This window comes from Ipomoea nil, unplaced genomic scaffold (genome assembly GCF_001879475.1).
Source record: "Ipomoea nil cultivar Tokyo-kokei standard unplaced genomic scaffold, Asagao_1.1 scaffold2779, whole genome shotgun sequence".
Classification (NCBI taxonomy): Eukaryota; Viridiplantae; Streptophyta; class Magnoliopsida; order Solanales; family Convolvulaceae; genus Ipomoea; species Ipomoea nil.
In genome coordinates this window covers 2,215,711-2,238,997 of record NW_017619207.1, presented here as the reverse complement: position 1 = coordinate 2,238,997, position 23,287 = coordinate 2,215,711, and the positions used below count along the sequence as shown (strand labels likewise).

At 30.9% G+C, this 23,287-nt stretch overlaps 1 protein-coding gene across 1 annotated transcript; it reads right to left on the bottom strand.

Annotated features, from left to right (window-relative positions):
- Positions 1-11,777: 11,777 nt before the first annotated feature.
- On the bottom strand, positions 11,778-14,335 carry LOC109157287 (sorting nexin 1-like). The gene is made up of 7 exons (XM_019305187.1): positions 14,042-14,335; positions 13,275-13,434; positions 12,781-12,914; positions 12,633-12,701; positions 12,358-12,437; positions 12,191-12,251; positions 11,778-12,101 (listed from the first exon to the last, which is right to left on the bottom strand). The coding sequence occupies exons 1-7, from the start codon at positions 14,333-14,335 to the stop codon at positions 11,898-11,900; spliced, it is 1,002 nt and encodes a 333-aa protein (XP_019160732.1). The 3' UTR covers positions 11,778-11,897.
- Between the last annotated feature and the right edge of the window lie 8,952 nt (positions 14,336-23,287).

The window sequence follows — 23,287 nt, the reverse complement described above, 5'->3', positions numbered from 1 at the left end:
TAAAACTAATTAAAGTAATTGTAATCATGCTATATTTATTTGTAACTGTATATTAATTTCACATTGAAATCATTGATTTACATATTTGAATTATTTATTTTATTATTTAATTATTATAAACATAAATGATATTATACTAATTAATTTCTTACATGTATCAAATTGTATTTTTTTTAAATATAGTGTTTTGTCCATGCATTTTACGGATTTTTTTTTGTTATTATGAATTTAAAAATTAAAATAGAAAAAATAAAAAGATGTTAAAATGTAAAATATAATAATATAGTTGGACTTTTATATATTTGGTCAAGTATCTATTTTCATAACATACAAAATTAAAATTAAAATTTTGTATGGTTAATATAATCTCTAATCATGTACATATTTAGATAAATTTATAAAAAAAATCATATAATTAAGTTGATTTATTCCAAATTGTATTTCATATATATTATAATTCTAAAAATATGAATAATAATAATTAAGAGAATTGTACTTAGAAATCAGTAAAAAATGTAAATTCTAAATTTTGTTGAATAAATAAAAATTCTAATCAGACGCATATACTTATATGATTGTATAATACTTTGTATATACATATAATATTTATTAATATGTATATAGGAAATTTCTATAATATAATTTCATTAATTATAATTTATATGGATAGATTTATACTTAAAAAATTATATTTAGAAATTTAAAAAGTGTATGTATGTATATTTAAAAAAATTATAAATATTCATGTTTTGTTTATTTTATAATTTCATTTGTTTAATTATATTTCATATTTTATTAATTATAATTTAATGAAATTTTCACAAATATTTCTACGAAAGAAATCATATATTTCTAAATTTCATTAATTATATTAATTATAATTACCAAATATTGTGAGAATTACTATAATAATTTCATTAATTATAACATTTGTTCTCTTCCAATATTTAAATACATTTTTATAAAATTACCTTAATAATAACACAAAAGGAAAGAAAAATTATGAGAATAATCTATGTCTATATATCTATATATAATTAAAATTCTCCCAGCCAAGTTTTTTCTCCAAAACTTAGGGACATATATATATATATATATATATATATATATATATATATATATATATATATATATATATTACATTGCATATTTACCACATATGCATATTTCGTGTTTATATAGTATATTTTTTGGTATCAAACATTTGAATGGCATTTTCTAATTTGAATGGTAATATACGGGGGGAAATGTCAACATACAAATGGTAATTCTTTCATTACTATACTAATTTTAATGGTAATTCTTTAATTACTATATTTCACAATGAGTCAACGTGGTCATGCCCATCATTTTTCAAGAGACATACAAATGAAATAGTCAATTATTAAAATTGTTTATGATTTCATTTTTAATTTTTGTCTAAATTTAAAGATATATATTTTCGAGAATTATAACATTTTTTGTATTAAATGAAAATTTTAAAGTTTTACCTTTCTTGAGATCTCTTACCATTTTATTATTTCAATATTGTACCATTTTGAACTCATCCATGGTGTATAAATATACTCTATATGACCATACACAATCCATTGCGGAGACATTTGTACTAAGAGTAAACTTCTCCTTAAACTAAATTCGGTTGTCAAGAAAATCTCCGTTTTCATTCATAATGATATTCCTATTTCTGAGTCTGTCATCACCGTTCTGTACATCAATGATGTCTGGATTTCTAGGTCTTTCATTGTTCCTTTGATCCTTATGATTGTGCCATTGCCAGCATTTTTTTATTCGGGTTGAGTACAACGTGAATTTTTTTTGGGAGGTTTCTCTAATTAAATATAGTTTGAATGACTCCCACACACATCATTTATTTACACAACCTGGAATGGCTTCCAAGGAGAAGGGGACACTGTGAAACTGCATGACATTCGGAAGGAGCAAGTGCATTTTAGGGGTGCAATTACTTTGTGATTAAAAGTAATTTTTGGTTAAATTTTTTTATTTCCTTTGTATTTTATTTTATTACTTTTTTTTATTATTTATACTAATATGTGAATGGAGTAACACAAAATCTGAAATTGTATTTGTTATTTATTTCTTCTTTTTAAATAATCATTATATTTGTATTTTACAAAAATTTAGAAAAAATCAAATATAGCTAAATTTTTAATAGGTTAAACAAACACTCTACCACCAAGTTTGAAGTTAAGAACTTTACCCATTAAGCTAAAGGCATATTTGTGTTAATATTTACATTTGTATGTTAATATAAATGTATATATTGTTTTATTAAATGTTGTAAACTTCAATTGTAATAGACAAAATTATCCCTATTACATTATTGTTAGACTAAAATACCCTTATACCGTTATAACACCGTTATTATTTAATTCTAAAAGTTTCATAATTCTATCATTATTATCATACACCTATATCTAATTATCTATGATATCTTTTTCCTATTCTTTAATTATCATTTTATTAAAATCATTATATAATTAGTTCAATTGTTCATTATATTTTAATTAAATTTTTATGAATAGTAAATCATATATGTGTTTATATATATATAGGCACGCACACGCACCAATATATGTGACCGGTTACTAGTTAGTATTATATATATTTTATTTATTTATTGTAAAAACAAAGTATAAATTACATCAAAATTGTTTACATTATTAATAAACAAAATATCAATTTTGTTAATCTCTATAGTTTTCAAATACGATGATTAAAATTTACTAATTTAAGGATTTTGCGAAATATAATTTGAACTATAATTTGTAATTATTTGCATTTATCAATTTTTTAATGTTGGGCATAAATTTTCGCGCATCACTCGTACAAAATGCTATTATTATATATACATATTATAATAATTAATAATTTTAACTCCTCAAGTCTTCAGATCTCAACTCTAAGTCGTAAGTCTCAACATTTGGCATTTTAATAATTCTTAGTTTTCAAATATTAACTATAGATGGATGATTCTTTATATTTTCATCAACAAAACACTTCAAGTGGCACTCCAAGTGAGCCAATTGAACAATCGGGCAAGTAAAAAAGGAAACGTTTATTTAGTGGACTTCTACCAAAACCGAACTGAAACCGAACTTTTCAAACCGAAACCAAACTCTATTTTAAACCGAATGGTTTAATTTTTTAAAACCAAAAAACCGAAACCGAACCGAAACTCGAAGTGCCCAGCCCTAATTGTTATCATCCTCGATCGCATCTCTACAATCTTCCATAAAAACTAAACCATTAGGGTTCTGTTACCAAGACTCTCCTCCTCAATTTCCTTTTGTTGAAGCAGAGCCTCCTTAAATATCTTCAAGCTCATACCAGACGATATAAAATGCAAAACATATTGAAGTACGTGAGAATATAGTTAGAAAAAGGTAGAAAATTCATACGAAAATAAAGCAGAGAGATGAGCCTGAGATTCTGTGATTGAAGAAGCCCTTGTATTTATAGGTAGAAAATACTAATTCAAAAGAAAAGTATAATAATTTATTTATTTAAGGTAATAACATCATCATCATTATTATTATTATTATTATTATTATTATTATTATTATTATTATTATTATTATTATTATTATTATTATTATTATTATTATTATTATTATTATTATTATTACTACTACTACTACAACTAGTATTGTCCCGTGCGATGCACGACTAAATATTAAAGATTTATTTGTATTGTTATAATAGATAAATAAATGTTTTTATTTATTAGCTACGAACTATAATAATGGTGTTTAAAGTTTTACGAAAAAGAAGCATGAATAACAATTTTTTTTTTTTTTTAAACAAAATTTGACATTGTATAATGTGTACATGTCCAAGTGTTACACGTTATTAAACACTTCATGATAATTGATAAATAATATTAGTGATTGAATTAGTAACGGACTCATGGTAAATAATATTAATGATTCTAATAAATTCAATTTTAAAGATGTTTTTAACACACAAACTACCATTATATTACATATATTATTAAAATTAATAAAATTATTAAAATAAAAAGATTTTGACACATAAACCATTATATATATATATATATATATATATATATATATATATATATATATATATATATATATATATATATATATATATATATAAAGCTTTGCAAAAAATTAGTTAGCTTCTCTATTGCATCGATTTTTAATTTTATTGCAAGACCCATAACTTTTCACTGAGTAATTTGTGCGACTCCTTGAATAATCGCAAATGGGTTTCACTTTTTTTTTTTTTTGTTTTTCCGATTTGAAAGTTCTATCTGAGAAAATTCATTTATTTCTTCATATTGCTTCATGTATTTCTTCTTGTGTGGATGTATAGGTAAGAGTTTCTAGATCTGTTTATAACAAAATCACTTCTATTACATTTAAACTAATCACATGTTTGATTTAATCTATGTTTTTCATAGATCTTTGTAATCGGAACATGCATGTCTGCTACATCAACAGATCTGGGGATTCAAACATGATGTGGTCAAATTTCAAACACCAAAAACACAAATCTAAGCTTGTATTTGAGGTATATCGTGCGATGCACGAAAAATGACTTGTGAATTGCATGTTATATTGTGTTAATAAAATATTATAAGAATTATATATAAAGAATATAATATTATGTTACATTGTAATTACAATAATATTTTGAGTTAAAAAATTTTAATTATAAGGATGTTAAATAAGCAGTTTAACAATTGAATAATTATTATATGAGGTATATATAAAGTATTTAATTAAAATATTATATTGTAATTGAAACACATATATATCGTGTGTTAGAAATACAACACAAAATATTAACCAAAGTTCGTTTAAAAATTATAAAGATATATACATTTATACGTATTCAATATATATATATATATATATATATATATATATATATATATATATATATATATTTATTTATTTATTTATTTATTTGTATGTACGTATATTAGTATATATAAGTATACATGAGCCCAAGTCCTATTATTTTGCTGTATATGGCCCATAACAATTACAGTCCAATATTCTGACCCGGCCCACCCCTATAAATTCTCTATAACCCACCGACAACCCACTCCACTACGCCATTTCCTGTTGTCTCATCTACTAGGTTATCTCTCACTCTCATGATCTATGTACAGAGATGGGCGAACAATTCTCACGAAGAACATCGATTCTTTCTCAAAAGAGCTTTGATGCATCTCTGTATGTATTTTTTCTAGTTTTGATTAAGTCAGAATCTCACAAAGAACACATTTTGATTGAGTCAGAATACCGCGAAGAACCCAATTCGAAGGAACAACTAAGTTATTTTGTACTAAAATATCTATTTTCTAACTATTTATGTTTATATATATATATATATATATATATATATATATATATATATATATATATATATATATATGTATATATGTATATATATATATATATATATATATATATATATATATATATATATATATATATATATATATAAATATATATATGTATATATATATATATATATGTATGTATATATGTACATATATATATATATATATATATATATATATATATATATATATATATATATATATATATATATATATACTAAAATGGAAAAGGAAATGGTCAAATCATTGCATTTTAATTTTTCACAATAATATTATACAGTATAATACATCAAATCACAATTATGTCATAAATCTTCTACAATTTTAAACAATGAAATGGAAATTAAAAATGGAACGAAAATATTTTAATAATAATATTCTACATCATCAAGTAAAAGTAAATTAGAAATGAAAAGGAAATATTTAAATAATAATATTCTACATCATCAATAGTAAATGCACATTTTAAACAATAGTACAGGTAAATTAAAAATGAAGCAGAAATATTTCAATAATAATATTATACATCAACAATTAAAAATGGAACAAAAATTGGGTAAAAATATTAATGCATATGATATTCTAATTGGCTAATTGACTAATTGAGTGAAAATAAAAAGAATAATTGGCTGAAAATGATATGACATTACAAATTGATTGAAAGAGGTATTACTATCCGAGGTCCTCTGAGTATAGTGGTTTTGTCACGTTTAGTCCTAAACTTTCAAATTAACCCTATGTAGTCCTTCGACTTTCAAATTTAACCATCTGTGGTCTAAGTTTACCACCCATGGTCCTTCAACTATTAAATTTTAACCAACCATGGTCCTTTTAAGAGGACCACGACTGGTTAAATTTCAAAACTTGAAGGACCATGGGTAGTTAACTTGGATCACAAATGGTTAAATTTGAAAGTCGAAGGACTACAAATGGTCAATTTGAAAGTTTAGGACTAAACGTGGCAAAACGAATATAATCGGAGGACTTCAAATGGTATTAACTCTTGATTGAAAATATATATATATAAAAAAATGAATACTAATAGTTGACTGCAAATAAAAAAAAAATGATCCATAATTGATTAATATGAAAGAAATAAATGGTTAGATCATTGCATTTTAATTAAAAATGAAACGGAAACTAAAATTTTGACGCAAATATTTCAATAATAATTCTACATCATAAATAGTAAATGCATATTTTAAACAATTTTAAAGATAAATTAAAAATAAAGTGGAAATATTTCAATAATAATATTATACATCATCAATTAAAAATGGAACGAAAATTAAGTAAAAATATCATTGCATGCATATGATATTCTAATTGACTAATTGACTAAAAATATAAAAGAATAATTTGTTGAAAATGAATTTGATATTACTAATTGACTTAAAATATAAAAGGATCGATAATTGACTAATACTCTACCATTATATATTTTCACCCGAGTCACATATCCTGATGAACTGAAGGTTTTAGCTCTATAAGATGATGGACAGGATTGCGTTGATACTACCAATGTCGTCTACAAAGAGGTTTCAATAATGTATAAATACAATCGTCGTTGATATTATGTTTTTTTTAAATGACAAAATTGATATATATCTAGACAAAAAAAAAAAAAAAAAAAAAAATCCATACAAATGAATTAAAGATAGCAATTCATTCCTATAATTGAGTTGCTAGAGAACAAACACTACATTTGTCTAATTTATAAAAAAAAAATACTAAATAATGATAAATAAAATCTCCAAAGTTATAGCACCGCATGCGTACACCTACACATTAGCTATTAATTTGAGCAATTATTTTCACAAATTCAAACAATGATAACATCAAAACACATAAACAATCCAAACTATATCTTCAATTGCACTATATAATATTTGGTGTTCTAATTTAAATAATTATATATCAATCCAAATATTTTTAATATATTATAACAAATTCATCCCGTGCATCGCACGGGCGAAAATACTAGGGAAAACAAAATGAATATATTAATATTTTACTGGAAATATAACACAGTTTTTCCTACCAAAAAATTAGTAATCAACAAATAAAATATTAGGAAAAAATTATGAAAGAGAAAAAATATGGCAATCAATATTTATTCTTTGTATGAAGGAAAAAAGAAGTAAACATATTCAAAAGGAAATGAAATATTAGAAAACGAAATGAATATATATTAATATTTCACTGGAAATATAATCGGCAATTATATTATGATAATTATATGAATTAAATAATAATTAATTAAGTAATTATATTAATAAATAGTAATAATTAATATTTAATAATTATAGTATAGACAAATTGATATTGATATGTATTGCCTGAATATAAAAGGGTCACGAACTCATTTATTTTCTACCATTATATACTTTTAATTCTTCTCTTATATTTCTCAACTTTCTCTTTATTGTTTAGTAATGAAGTCAAATTTTGTCACTGCCTTTGATCTATCTTCCAAGACAAGAAAAAACTCTATAGGCCTTCAGTTCACGCGTTGTTATTTGTCCAGAGAATATCAACGCACAGCCGTCAAAACGTCAACCACCAAACTCTAGAGTGCTTATTTCATTACTCTAAGGTACATATTGCATTTATGTATTATTTAAACATCACTTTATTTTTGTGATATTACATTAAATATCAATTAATATTAATATTTATGTTGTATGTTGTACGTTGTATATTCTATACAAATAATTTATATAACTGAGTTGCAAGCTAGACAACGAGCTAATTAAGCTAATTAATACAAATCATAAACATTGCTATATAAAATCTCTAAAGTTTCAGCGCCGGATGCGTACATCTACACGTTGGCTATTAATTGAATAATTATTTGTTCGAATTCAAGCATTGATAATATCAGAAAACATAATCGATCCAACTCAATTATTCAATTGCACTATATAATATTTGGTGTTTTAATTTAATTATTTTATATCAATCCAAATATTTTTAATATATTACAACAAATCTATTCCATGCATCGCACGAGGACAAATACTAGTTATATTAAATATAACACTTTACCAATAAATATGAACACAATAAACTTTTTTTCATACTTCATTATGTTTTAATATATATAGAGATAGAGATAGAGCTATAATAATAAAATATGAGTTAATACCCAAAATCGTCCTCGACTATAGTGGTTTTTCTCAATTTCGTCCTAAACGACTTTGGTGACCTAATATCGTCCCAGACTTTTGTGGTTTTGCTCAATTTAGTCCCAGACTTTTGTGGTTTTGCTCAATTTAGTCCCTCATTTGTTATTCTGTCCATTTGGTGTTAAATAAATAGACAATTCAGTAATTTTAATATTGACATCTCTTTACTCATAGACATGTGAAGTGCGAAATCTCTTTTTTTTTTTTACGAATTACTCCCAAAATTACTCCTAAAACTGGGAATATAAAATTTGATTTGCAGGTCCGGGAGTAATTCTGGGTGTAATTCGTACAAGAAAGAGGAATTTCGCACTTCACAAGTTGAAAGTAAAGAGAGATTAATATTGACATTATTGAATTGTCACTTTATTTAACACCAATTTGACGGAATAACAAATGGAGGACTAAATTGAGCGAAACACAAAAGTCTGGGACGATATTAGGTCACCAAAGTCGTTTAGGACGAAATTGAGAAAAACCATTATAGTCGAGGACGATTTTGGGTATTCACTCAATAAAATATATTTATAAAATATAAATACACATAATTACTTCAAAAAATGTATATATAAATATATCTACCCACACAATTAATGCATTGCTAATCTTATTTCTATTAAAATGCATTCACACTAGGGAAAATTTTGTTGCTAGATTCTGCTTTATTATATATAAATAATAAATAATATAAAGATTTTATTAAAATCAATATATAATTAATTTAATGATTGATTAGCTTTTAATTAAATTTCTAAATCATATATGTGCATATATTATTTGTGTCAAATATAATATAATTCAAATTATAATTTTGAATTATTTGTATTATGAATGTTTTAACATTGAAATGGATTTAGCAAGTATCTCGAAAGCGCAGTCTGTATTCTCATGATGCAAAGTAGGATTTGAGTGTGAGAGAATTTATGATGCAGATTTGAGTTCCACTATTTTTTGGTTTCAGGCGCTTGTTAATCTTTGCAGTTAATTGCTTATCATATCAATAATCACAAGTCAGCAATAATTAACATACACGGCATCGAATCTCACACTATTGTGGTTGTGGTTGCTAATTGTGTCTGCTGATGTCATCTTTATTGAGTCTACTTCTTTTTTCCAGCCTACACCAGGTAACGCAGTCTCTATTTCAGAGGTTCTCCCTCTTCCTTATCTTGGTTCACTTCCTCTTGTTCAAGATCATAATTCTCCAACTGCTCCTGACCACCCCTTCAAGTCTACCATCGCCGTCCTCACCCCGTGTCTGTTGAGGCTCCTGTTGACTCACCCATGCCACCCGATCCTCCTCCGGCTGTGGTTCCACCACTTCAATTGCAATCTGACGCTGATCCCACTGAGGCACCCATTGCTATCCGGAAAGGTACACGTTCTACTCGTAACCCTCATCCTATATATACCTTTTTGAGTTATCATCGTGTATCTTCTCCTTACTTTGCCTTCCTTTCTCACCTTTCTTCTGTGTCTATACCTAAATCCACTCGTGAGGCCCTCTCGGATCCCGATTGGCGCCAAGCCATGTTCACTGAGATGGAGGCCCTGGAGTCTAGTGGCACATGGGAGTTGGTTCCCCTCCCTCCTGGTAAAACCGTTGTTGGTTGTAGGTGGATTTATACTGTGAAGGTGGGCCCTGATGGCAAGATTGATCGCCTTAAGGCACGACTGGTGGCAAAAGGCTACACTCAAATTTTTGGTCTGGATTACACTGATACTTTTTCTCCTGTAGCTAAAATTGCATCAGTTCGATTACTTTTATCTTTGGCAGCAATCAATCATTGGGATTTACACCAATTGGATATCAAGAATGCTTTTCTACATGGCGATCTTCAAGAGGAGGTTTATATGGAGCAACCACCTTGGTTTGTTGCTCAAGGGGAGCCTGGTCTGGTATGTAAACTTCGTCGTTCCTTGTATGGTTTGAAGCAATCTCCACGGGCTTGGTTTGGAAGATTTAGCTCTGTGGTATGTGAGTTTGGTATGACTAGAAGTGAAGTTGATCATTCTGTTTTCTATCGTCATTCTAATGGGAAATGCATATACCTTGTAGTATATGTGGATGACATTGTTATTACAGGGAGTGATCAAGAGGGCATATCTCAGTTGAAAGAGTATCTCTTCAGTCGATTTCAGACCAAGGATTTGGGCAAGCTGAAACACCTTCTTGGAATTGAAGTAACCCAGTCTAGTAGTGGTATTGTTATTTCTCAAAGAAAGTATGCACTGGATATTTTAGAAGAAACTGGCATGTTGGATTGTAGACCGGTGGATAATCCAATGGATCCGAATGTTAAACTCTTACCAGGACAGGGGGAGCCATTACTTGACCGAGAACGATATAGGAGACTAATTGGAAAATTGAATTATCTCACAATCACACGACCATATATCTCTTTTGCAGTTAGTGTGTTGAGTCAGTTTCTTGAGAATCCTTGTGATACTCATTGGGATGCTGCTGTTCGGGTTCTAAGGTATATCAAGAGAGAACCAGGACAAGGTTTACTATATGAAGATAGAGGACATGCTCAGGTTGTTGGGTATTCTGATGCAGATTGGGCTGGTTGTCCGTTTGACCGACGCTCTACTTCAGGTTATTGTGTACTCATTGGTGGTAATCTTATATCTTGGAAAAGTAAGAAGCAAGATGTTGTTGCCCGATCCAGTGCTGAAGCTGAATACCGAGCCATGGCCCTTGCCACGTGTGAGCTTATGTGGCTGAAGCACTTACTACAAGAGTTGCAATGTGGCAAGGTTGCTCAAATGACATTGATATGTGACAACCAAGCAGCTCTACATATTGCCTCAAATCCAGTTTATCATGAGAGAACCAAACATATTGAGGTTGATTGTCACTTCATTAGAGAGAAGATTGTGTCAGGGTGTATCAAAACAAGCTTTGTCAACTCTGCAGATTAATTGGCTGATATTTTGACAAAACCCCTTAGAGCTCCTAGGGTTGAGTATATTTGTAACAAGCTTGGAGCATATGATTTATACTCTCCAGCTTGAGGGGGAGTGTTGAAACCCTAGGTCCTTTTAGAAATAGGCCCATTAGGTTAATAGCATATTCCTATTTAAATAGTAGATGTTTGTACAATTCTTTTGAGTTGAATACAATGAATCTTTCTACTATTCAACACTAATAAATACTATAAATTATTTACATGGCTGATGGCTCTTAGTTCTGAAAATTGTGAGATTGTGTTTATTTCTTTTTGCTCTATTAAAATTAACGTCAGAATTGGAATTAGTACAACAGAGAAATGAAAGAACGAACGTTGAGTCTGAATTAGAAAATTTTATTAAGAGCAAGCCTCGAGTTTGGGAAGAAGGCCTCGCCAGGCTTCTGCAACACTGTTTTCTAGATGCGCTTGTCCCTTTGCAAATTCGTGTAAAGCAACACCAATATCCAGTGTTTTTTGCTCTTGGAACTGGACAATCTCTTCATTCATCAAACGGGCTATTGTCTTGAATCTTTCACCTGCTTCTTCCCCCTCAACCTTCAACTGTTTCATACAAATCATATGATATGATATAATGTCAGGCAAAGCATCGGGTGGGTACACATCAAAACAAAAAATTTGTAGGCAAGTACCACTTCATATTCACGCTCAGCCTCGGCTAACTTATCAGACCGCATTAGCCTGAGTTTGTTTCTGAAACACAACAGAAGTGCTCAATTACGAAACAACAATACCCAAGTAAGAATTAGCTGTCAATTCAAATCGCGATGAAAATAAATTTCAGTTCACCAAATCATACATATCTATCTCCTTGAACTTGATTGTTTCAGCCATTTCACACTGATGTTTGAAAGCATTTGCTCTTTCTGCCATTGTGGCCTGTAAAAAAATAAAATAAAACTCACTGGAAGAAAATAAATCATTATTTGTCAACATTTGAGATAATATAAATGTCATTACCATCACTCTTATTTTATTAAACCATATACTTATTGTCAAGCACAATGAATGAAATGCTGCCAATTATAAGTTAGTTGTTCAAGGAAACCTTCTCTAGAAAAGTTCCCAACTCACCTTAATCGACTGCACTGCTCGAACATAATCCTTCAATGGCTCTTCAAAATTCATTAGAAGGTTATGTGCCTGGGTGCATTTTCAATTTAAGTAAAAGGATTCAAGGAAACAGATACAACTTAACAAATAGTCTTCCAATCCAGACTACCTCTTTCTGCAGCTTAATTGATTGCAGCTCACATTTTGCACCAAGATCAGAAAATGCCTTCCCAAGGGAATTTCCTTCAGAAGTTCCCAGGAGTTTGACTGCCTTTCCAAAATCTGACAAAGACTGTCCTAACTCTGTGGTAAAATATGTTTCATATAAAGAGAACAAGCAACATAAATTTTCATCATTATACAATTAAGACTAATGCATTTAGAAGGAGAGTCTGAGATGCCACCTAGGTAGTTAATCCTAAGCATAACATAAGGGCTATATAAGCCTTAGGGACACCCCCACCCAGATGGAAAGGGAAGAAATGTTCTGTCAAAGTTGTTTTACTTTCTATTTTGCTTCCAAGTTTCCAACTGCAACCAAGAAGAAGCTATTCTACCTTTTACGAAGACAATGTAAATTGTGCTCTCATTGATAATATAAGATCACCGAATGAGTATGTTGTATGCATAATAAGCGGCATCTCTAACACCAGTATTTAGTACCTCTATGTCTCTTAACAAGACCATATGAATGCTTTTGAGCTTCAGCTAGATGATCTTCAAGCTCAAATATATAGTGCTTCAACTTCTCATATTCAGGATTTGATTCTTCAACTGGATTTTCCTTTCCAAGAACAACATCACTCACCTTTGATTGTACATCCTGCCAACCAATTAATAGTCTCATTAGTTAAATATCACGACGATCAGAATGCTCCAAGGAACTCGAGGCTTTGCGGACCAGCTAAATGCTTACAACAATTAAGAGCACAACAAAACTTGACATGCATAGAATAATGATAACAACAACAACATAGTATATTAAACTACCAAGAAAATCTAACTAATATTCTATTGCATGCATCCATCAAGATGTTAAGGTTAATTTTAGCTAGTGGCATCATGTTGTTCATGTGATCCTGTGCCCTGGTGTAATAGGAGGAGCAAAGTCAAATTGCCTCAAACCAAGTTAAGTGATGGAGAAGATCAAGCAAAGGTTGAGTAAGACAGTATTTCTAGACATCCAACATGTTTTATTAGGTTGACTGCATCCTTTCTTATAACAACTTTTTACTGAGAAATAGTAAAATCAACTTTTACAAACTAATCTATTACCTTAAAATTTCATAATTGATGAATATAACCAAAATGTTTTCCTATTCAAGCTACCAAAGAGTGTGAGATTTGGCGCAAAGAGAAAATAAAGTCGCGAAATATTGCGCAAGGGCCAGCAGCATGCGGACCGTAGTCGGTTTGACTACAGGGCTAACGGTTTCAAAGAAATCCTCACCAGCGACCTGGTTGAACCCTTTAGCTACTAGTCGGGCTTTATATCTCTCAATTGATCCATCGGCTTTATGCTTAGCGCGATAAACCCACTTGCAGCCTATTACATTAATGCCAGGTTTTGTCGGTGTGAGACTCCAGGTGTTGTTGTGCAGTAGGGCATTGAATTCCTGGTCCATGGCATTCCGCCATTGTGGATGCCCGACTGCCTGGGTGTTGCAAGTTGGGTCCACAGATGCCGTTAGGGCATGGAACTGCTCATCTGTTCCCCTGGTCATTTGCAGAAGGCGCATAACATGACCACGCTTTGTAGGCTGAGTGCATGAACCACGCTGAGTGCCCGTGGTCCTAGTAGGTTGCGCTTGAATTGCAAGAGGCGGAGCTTAAACAGCTATAGGTACCGCGTCAAGCGGTTGAGTGGGTTGTGGGACCAAGGGTCCAGCCGCCCATGGTGGACTGATATGTGAGTCGTGAGTAGCCGTGGAATCTTGTAAACCTGTAGCAAAAGGAAAACAAGATTCGTCAAACCGCACATGGCGACAGATATAGGTCCTTCCAGTACGTAGGTCCATGCATCGATAAGCCCTATAGGAGGGAGGGTAACCTAGGAAGACACAGGGTGCAGAGCGATACTCTATCTTGTGCCGATTATAAGGCCTCAGATATGGGTAACACATGCACCCAAAGACACGGAAAAAGGTGTATGGTGGAGTTTTATTATATAGTGACTTGTAGGGACTGATGAATTACAACGCAGATGAAGGCATACAATTAATGAGATAGGAGGCTGTTTCAAACGCCGAGTCCCAATATTTTAAGGGAACTGAACTGTCAGCTAGAAGGGCGAGGCCGGTTTCAACAACATGCCTATTCTCACGCTCAACTCTCCTTATTTTGTTCATGTGTATAGGCACAATATTGCCTATGAACAATGCCCAAAGACTTAAAATGGAATTTAAACGGCGGTATTCCCCGCCCAAATCCAATTGGATCGACTTGATAGAATGCGAAAATTGACGTTCTACCATCACACGAAAGAACTCGAATGAATTCCTGGGCTTGTAAAAAATCGGACAACTGAGGTATCGAAACTAGGGTACCTGAAGCAGCTAAAGAAGACGCCATGGATCGGAACTCCGGTCGTAGGCCGCAGAATACGTACAGGTTTTGCTCATCTAACGAGACGGGCCGGCCGGCCAACGAAAGGTCCTCCACCAGAAGCTAGGCTCGGCCAAGGTACTTGTGATACCCCGGTTATTTGGAATATTTTATTATAAATATAATTGTTTTTATGATTATTTATATGGTGGTTCTATAGTATTTGATATACTAGATATGTAAATAATTAATTTATAGTACATTAGTATATGGTATGTACTTATTAAATATGTGATATTTGTATGTGGTACGTGTATTATATATATTTCTATTATTTCTAATCTTCTTAATTAATTATCCTAATTACCTAAATATATGTATACCTATTTGGTACCTAATTATTCATAATCAATTTTTTATGTTATATTTATATATATAGATAAATTACCTAATCATTCCTAATTAATGCCCAATTTTTTTTAATACACACACACGTTACATACAACTCTCCCTAATCTACTCAAATCCACTCCATTGTTGACTTAGTCATTATCTATATATTTTTCTATTCATCTTCAATTCCTTCTTCAATTATTTTCTCTCCCCCTCCTACACTCATTTGCCGTACAACCAAGAAAAGAATGTTATTCTTCATCATCATAGTCTTCTCCATCATCATCAATTATAGCTAGTGGATGAGAATCATCAACTTTTAGTATTTCGGGTGTACGCAGTGGACACTTTTACTTCTTGGGTAAGATTTATGTTCACTCAAAATCCTTTTACTCCAAATCAAAAATTGACTTTTCCTAAGTGTTTATGTGAAAACCTTTTCCTTAAAAATTTGTTTTGTTGTTTTTGATATCTTCTTTGTGAAACATGAATTTGTATTATTTGTGAAATTTTAAAGTGAAAAATTATTTGTACCTTGTGTATTTTATATAATCATGGCATATAAAGGATTAATGTATATAATCGTGTGTACGTAGTATGTACTGTGCATATATGAATGTAGGATTAGTGTGTTTTATATATATGTGTGTATGTTTAATTTGTGCACTGTAAGTATATATATGCATATTAGTATATTCTGTAGTGAGAATAGTAGTAAGGTGCAAAATATTGTTTGAGTACAGAATATTCGTATATTGTGTAATCGTGAAATATTGAGTATGATATATATTAGTATGGGTTGGGTAATTAGTGTTGATGGATTATTTATGTTTGGTTCATGGCATTCTAATTGATATAATGGTTGCAAATACAAGTGTAAGGTTGAAAGTATTACTTGGGTGCAAAGACTTTTGATGTAAGATGCGAATTTTGAAAGCTATAGTTACATATATATTTTGTCTCGGAGGATGGTGATACTTGGAGTTTTGAACTCTCCTTTTTTTGGTTACTATTATTATTACGAGAGCTGAGATCTCTCTAATTAAATTGGCCATCGGTTCGTAGATTCGTCCGGTTTATTTTGGATTTGGTTTTGGATATGATTTGGTTTGGAAGCTTGAAATTTCCATTTGGATCCATCCCTCCTGGCATTGTATATAATGACTATTGTTGGACATGTGAAAAGTTTAACCAATTATTTGGAAAATTTACTATGGTGGTTATTTTGAGAGTTTTGGATACTCTCTATTTGGTGGTTATCTTGAGAGATTGAAAACTCTCTTTGGGTTATTAAATTGTGATTTCGGTAATTTTCCTTAATTGGTTATATGGAAATTTTGAGGATATGGTTATATGAAAATGTTGAGATAAAAGTTTATGGAGAAAAAATGTTTTAAGGGGTTTATGTGCAAGTTATATGCTCATATGTGTTATGTGCAAATATTTTACGAGGTGGAGTAAGTCTTACCAGCTGTTGTATGCTGAATTTGTCCCCCCTTTAGTTCTTTTGCAGGTGTTGTTGCATGGCATTTGGAGCATGAGAGCGAACCCTTCTAAATTAGTCTTTTGGAGTTGTTATTTTTTTATTAGATAATCTAGAGGTTGTATTTAATGCATTGTAATAAAATAAATTATGGGTTGTTTTAGTAGTGTTGTTTTTAGCCTGTGCGTTTGGATAAAATGTTGTTATCTAAACGTGGCGGTAGCATCCCGTTTTCCTTGTTTGGTTTAGCTTCCGCAATTAAATAACGAAATTTTAATTGAAGAAATGCCTTTTTATAAATTAATTCGGTTTTGGAAAATTGGGGTGTTACAGTACTCTCCGGGCGAGCTATCTCCTTGACGGAGAGATTGAAACTGAGCCAGAAGGTTCAGACAGCGTGGCCTCGTTAACAACCCAAGCGCGGCAGTGACGGAGGTCCAGACCTCCCGCGACGTCGCCCTTCCTACAGCGAGGTACATTACCTTGTCAGACAAGGAGGAGAGGAGAAGGCTTAGGATCGACTGATCCTGTTGAATCTAATGGGTGTGCGCCGGATTTGGAACGGGCGGGGCCGTCATTCCACCGGATGCAGCATCGCTAGCGGACGGACCGGTGATAGTCGCCGGCGGGCATGGCGTGGCTCCATCAACATACCCCAATAGCCCTTGACCACGTAGAAATGGGATTAACTGAGTGTGCCAGAAAAGAAAATAGTTTCGGGTAAGTTTAATCGAAACAAGGTGATGCGCTGTGGAGAGGGAGTTTGTGGTGGTTGACGGTGGCGGCTGTCACCGTGCGTTCACTAGAGTTGGTCGACATATTTTGGAGGAAAGAGAAAAAGGATCACCTATGGCTAAATGATACCAGATGAACGTACTTTCAGTGAATTCAATCGTAACAAGTTACAGAGATACAAATGACATAGAAGTCTTAGGCCTAACTGTAACCCTATACAATAGGTTACAGTTAAAGACTAAATCAAATGCAATCATACATAAAGAATGTGACAAAATAATATACTAAATATAACATGTCTAACAGGGAGAGGCTTCACATGTGGACTGATCCATATATATATATATATATATATATATATATATAGAGAGAGAGAGAGAGAGAGAGAGAGAGAGAGAGAGAGAGGAAGGTTCAAGTGCGGCTGTGCACTTAGGTGCGGCGGTGCGGTTAATTGTAGGCCATTAGATTAGATAAATCCAACGAATCACATTCATCAAGGCTTTTTCGATATTTTCGCGCGCGTTCTCACAGTACGCGAACTGCAAGGTTAAAATCGTCATTGGGCACCAGAATATATCAAATCATAGTGTTGTGTGTTTTATGTTCATTATTGGTGCATTATTAACCTTACTGTGGTGTACTTGAGAATTCGTGTTGGTGCCTTCTCGAGCGGTCAGTGCGACCGCACTAATAGTTATACAAATATACACCATCCATGTTAGAAAATGCACACCAAAAAAACATGCACAAATTAGATACGCATCACCAGAACGCACCACTAGGTATGACTAAAAGCATCGCACAGTGTTCAGAATACACCATTGGGGTGGTGAGTTATATGGTGTATTTTTTGGGTGTGTTGTGTGTTTTTTGGTGTATTTGTGCATTTCATTGTGGTGCTTTTTCCTAACACTATTGGTGTCTTTTGTTAACATTGTTGGTGTATACTGACAAGTGACTGATATAAATAACCACTACAATTACCATAACATCCCTCACTTACCAGAACGCGCTTAAATCTTTAAATCTTCAGAAATTAGCCGATGCCGTTAGATTAAGCAGAATGGACGACGCTGATATGACCGCACCGCCGCACTTAAAGCCACTGCCGCATATGAGCCTTATTCTATATATATACACTTGCGTTCAAATGAGGACAAGTATATTATAGAGGACTGTGAGAACAAATGTAGTGTGTGTCATTAGTCTGTATGTCGTGTGCATGACCTAATGTAGTCGTGTGCCACAGTTTGTATGTCGCGTGCATACATTTGTTAATTAATAGAGTCTGAGTTCGAAACCTGATGTTTACATGTATTTTTGTAGGCCATTATATATTAAATTGTGTGCATGATAGTAATTTGTTGTGTGCCCATTATTTGTCCTCACAGTCCTCTATATATTGTTGTCCTCATTTGAAATCAACCATATATATATATATATATATATATATATGGTTGCGTTCACATGAGGACAACAATATATAGAGGACTGTGCGGACAGATAATGGGTACACGAAAAATTAGTATCATACACATAATGGCACACAACTCTATTAATTAACAAATCTAAGCACACGACATACAAATTATGACACACAACTACATTCGGCCATGCACACAACTACATCTGTCCTCACAGTCCTCTATAATATAGTTACCCTCATTTTAATACACTTCTATATATATATATATATATATATGTGTCATAGACCAAGAGTCAATTCAGATGTTGGGCTCTAAACGGTTCTGATGATATTAAAGATGTAACTAGGGTGGCGAACGGGGCAGCTAACTAGACCCAGCTGGGGTTGGTGTCAGAGTGCATATTCCGTGTCAACACTGGGCTGCATGCTGAGCAAACATACGGCTACCTACAGTTTCATCCTAAATGCTGGCAATGGAGCTATCAATGCCACTGCGAATGGGCCACTGGTGTGTGCTAAACCCGTTAATTGCGGAAGACATGGCACTCCGAGAGGCTCTTTCGTTGATCAAGATGTGGGGTTTTCTAATATTCGAATGGAATCGGACAATTTGGTTTTTTGTTCAACGCTTATTGATAACTCTTTAGATCATTCCTATGTGGGGGCAATTGCACATGCTTGTAAACTTCTTATTAGTTCTATTGATCATTGTGAGGTCTGCTATATTTGTAGAGATAGTAACCATGTTGATATTCGCTTGCCAAAGCGGTTGGGGCGTGGTCATCCCATTCGGAGTGGAAAATGTACATCCAGATTGGTTGAACAACTTACAAGATTAATATATCTGAGTTGATTATTTCCAAAAAAAAAAAATGTAAATGTAAATAAAAATTAAATAAATAAAAATATCTCAAGTACCAACAAGTATTAAATGTAAACCAGACTTTTAAAGCGAAAATGCAATAAGTTGATATCATTTCCAGCTTATTGGTATCAATAAGTTAAGTGAAAAAGTTATTTACTAAACACTCATTAATAGCTATTTGACTAGTCAAAAGTTAAAACTGGTTAAACAAATAGACTTTGACTGATAAATCATTTCCCTAACAACCCCTCGAGTTCAAATATTTGATGTTATCAACAAATATTAAAAACTAGAAATTTTAAATATGTATACGTGTTTTTGATAAAGATTTTATTGTTTAATTAGGGCATCCTCAATAGTTGGGGTTTTTTTTCTATTTTTTGTGGGCCTCAACATCCACTCATCACTTACTATGTCACTCGATCACAAAAACTCTTATTCCCATTGTCTTTTCTAACTTTTTGTGGACCCACTATTTTACCACTATTATATTTTATTTCTTTATTTATTATCATTATACAAATTATTATTTTTATTATATTTAAATTATACATATCAAAATTAAAATATTTTATCACATAGAAATTTAATATAAAAAACTTAAACCAAAAAAAAAAAAAAAAAAAAAAAAAAAAACCCAAAGCAGGTTGCCAACGACGAGATTAAAAACAAAAGAAAAAAAAATAAAAATAAATTTCAATTGGTTCGCCAAGAATATGGTGATGTCCGGGGTCTTTATGGTGAAAGAAGCAGAGGCTTTGAGCATCCGGGAGGCTTTGAGTTGGTTGAAGCATACAGGAATGGGTTCCGTGGATGTAGTGATGGATAGTCAGGTTGTTTATCCTGCAATTGGTTCGCCAGCTTTTAATTCTGCTTTTGGTTTCGTTGTCGATGATATTAAAAATTTAGCTTTGGAGATAGGTAATGTTAAATTTTGTTGTGTTAGGCGATCTGCGAATAGTGCCGCCCACACTGTTGCTAGGGAGGCCTTTTCTGAGTCAGGTTGCGGGGAGTGGTTTGACTCTTCACCATCTTTTCTTGTAAACGTTATTCTTGGTGATTCAATGAATTAATCTTTCGTTTTCAAAAAAAAAAAAAAAAAAAAAAATCAATCGAGAGTGGCCGATAGTTGCCAGCCACTCTCAATGTTGGTAAACGCGTCTCACTCTTTTATTTTATTTTATTTTATTTTTTTTTTAAGCTGACAAGATAAAATTCACCCATCCCATTTGTCAAAAATTGAGTTTACAAGATTTTATTGTTTGAAGGACTTTGTATGAACCCCATTGGGAATGCTCTTATTCATTTGATATGGATGTATTTTGTGTTTTTAGTAATTTGTAATAGATATGTTTGGTTGACATAAATTGTAATTCAATGTCAATGTAATTCTATGAAATAGTAAATTACATTATTTAGTTGGAGGGAATAACAATTCCTTCAATTCAATGAATTATAGTTTTCACATACAAAGAAAATGACATATTTACCTTTAAATATTATTATAATTAATATTATTACATAATGAAATTTTAATCTTTATATCCACCTTATTCTTTTCTCAACAAATTCATTTCCTCCTTAATTATTTTCTTCCAACTCAATCCCAATCTATATATATATATATATATATATATATATATATATATATATATATATATATATATATATATATATATATATATATATATATAACTAGCATTTTGTACGCGCGATGCGTGAAAACTTATGCCCAATATTAAAATATTGTTAAGTAACAAAATTTAAAAAATTCGTTAAAATTATGTTTCACAATTCCTTAAAGTGATCCAAACAATATATATATATATATATATATATATATATATATATATATATATATATATATATATATATATATATATATATATATAATTTACAAATAATAATAAGCTAACACCCACATATATGATATATTGATATGTATACACAAAAAATATATATACATATTATTTATAATTAAAATTTAATATTCATATAAATATTTAATTAAAATATAATTTATAATTAAATTAATTGTTATATGATAATTTTAATAAAATGATAACTAAAAATAGGAAAAAGATATGATAGATGTAGGTGTATGGTAAGATTGGTGGACATATTAAATACTAACGGTGTTATAACGGTGTAAAGGTAATTTTGTCCAATACAAATCAAAATGTACAACAATTAAAGCAAGATGTATATATTTATTAGCATATAAAAAATGGACAAAAATCAAGGACATAACTTGTATTGACACTTATTATGTTTTTAGATAAGGAGAGGAGTTAATACCTCCCATGGTCCTCCGACTATTAATGATTTACTAGCTGTGGTCATCCGAGTTTTGAATGACCTCTAATGGTCCTCTATGTTTTAAAAATAACCACCCGTGGTCTTAATTTTTAAAAAACTCCGAGTTTAAAATGACCACAAGACGTTCTAAAAGAACCACGGCTGATTATTTTTTAGAACATGGAGGACCGTTGAATGTCATTTAAAATTCAAAGCTGATAAATCGCTAATACTCAGAGGACCATTAGAGGTATTAATATTAATATAAGGAGAGATATGCTTTTTTTTTTTTTTTGGCTCCGGATGATCTGTATTTGTATACTAGCATTTTGTACACACGATGCGCAAAAACTTATGCCCAATATTAAAATATTTGTAAGTAACAAAATTTAAAAAATTAGCTAAAATTATATTTTGTAATTTCTTAAACTGATGATACTTTTGAATTATCATATATTTGAATAATAAAGTGATCAAAACAAAAAAAATAAATTATACTTTACAAATAATACTAAGCTAACACTCACATATATGATATATTGATATTAATACACAAATAATATACATACATATATATATATATATATATATATATATATATATATATATATATATATATATATATATATATATATATATATATATATATATCTTCTTCTACTATAATAAAGTAGAGCCAAAAAGTTCCCGCCAAAGTAAAACACACTAAAACACACGGAAGCAATTAAGGGTGGCAGTTCAATGGGCGGAAGTATTTTTACAAAATGCATGCATTTTAATTTATTTTTTTGTTGTCTTTGAAATTGATATTTAAATATCTTGAAACTCAAAAGGTTGCTTGAAAAACTCTTTGTATCCTTAAACTATTAGTACAAGCCATTAATACATGTGTGAATACAAAATGAATTTAAATGAGAGATGACTGTTGCAAT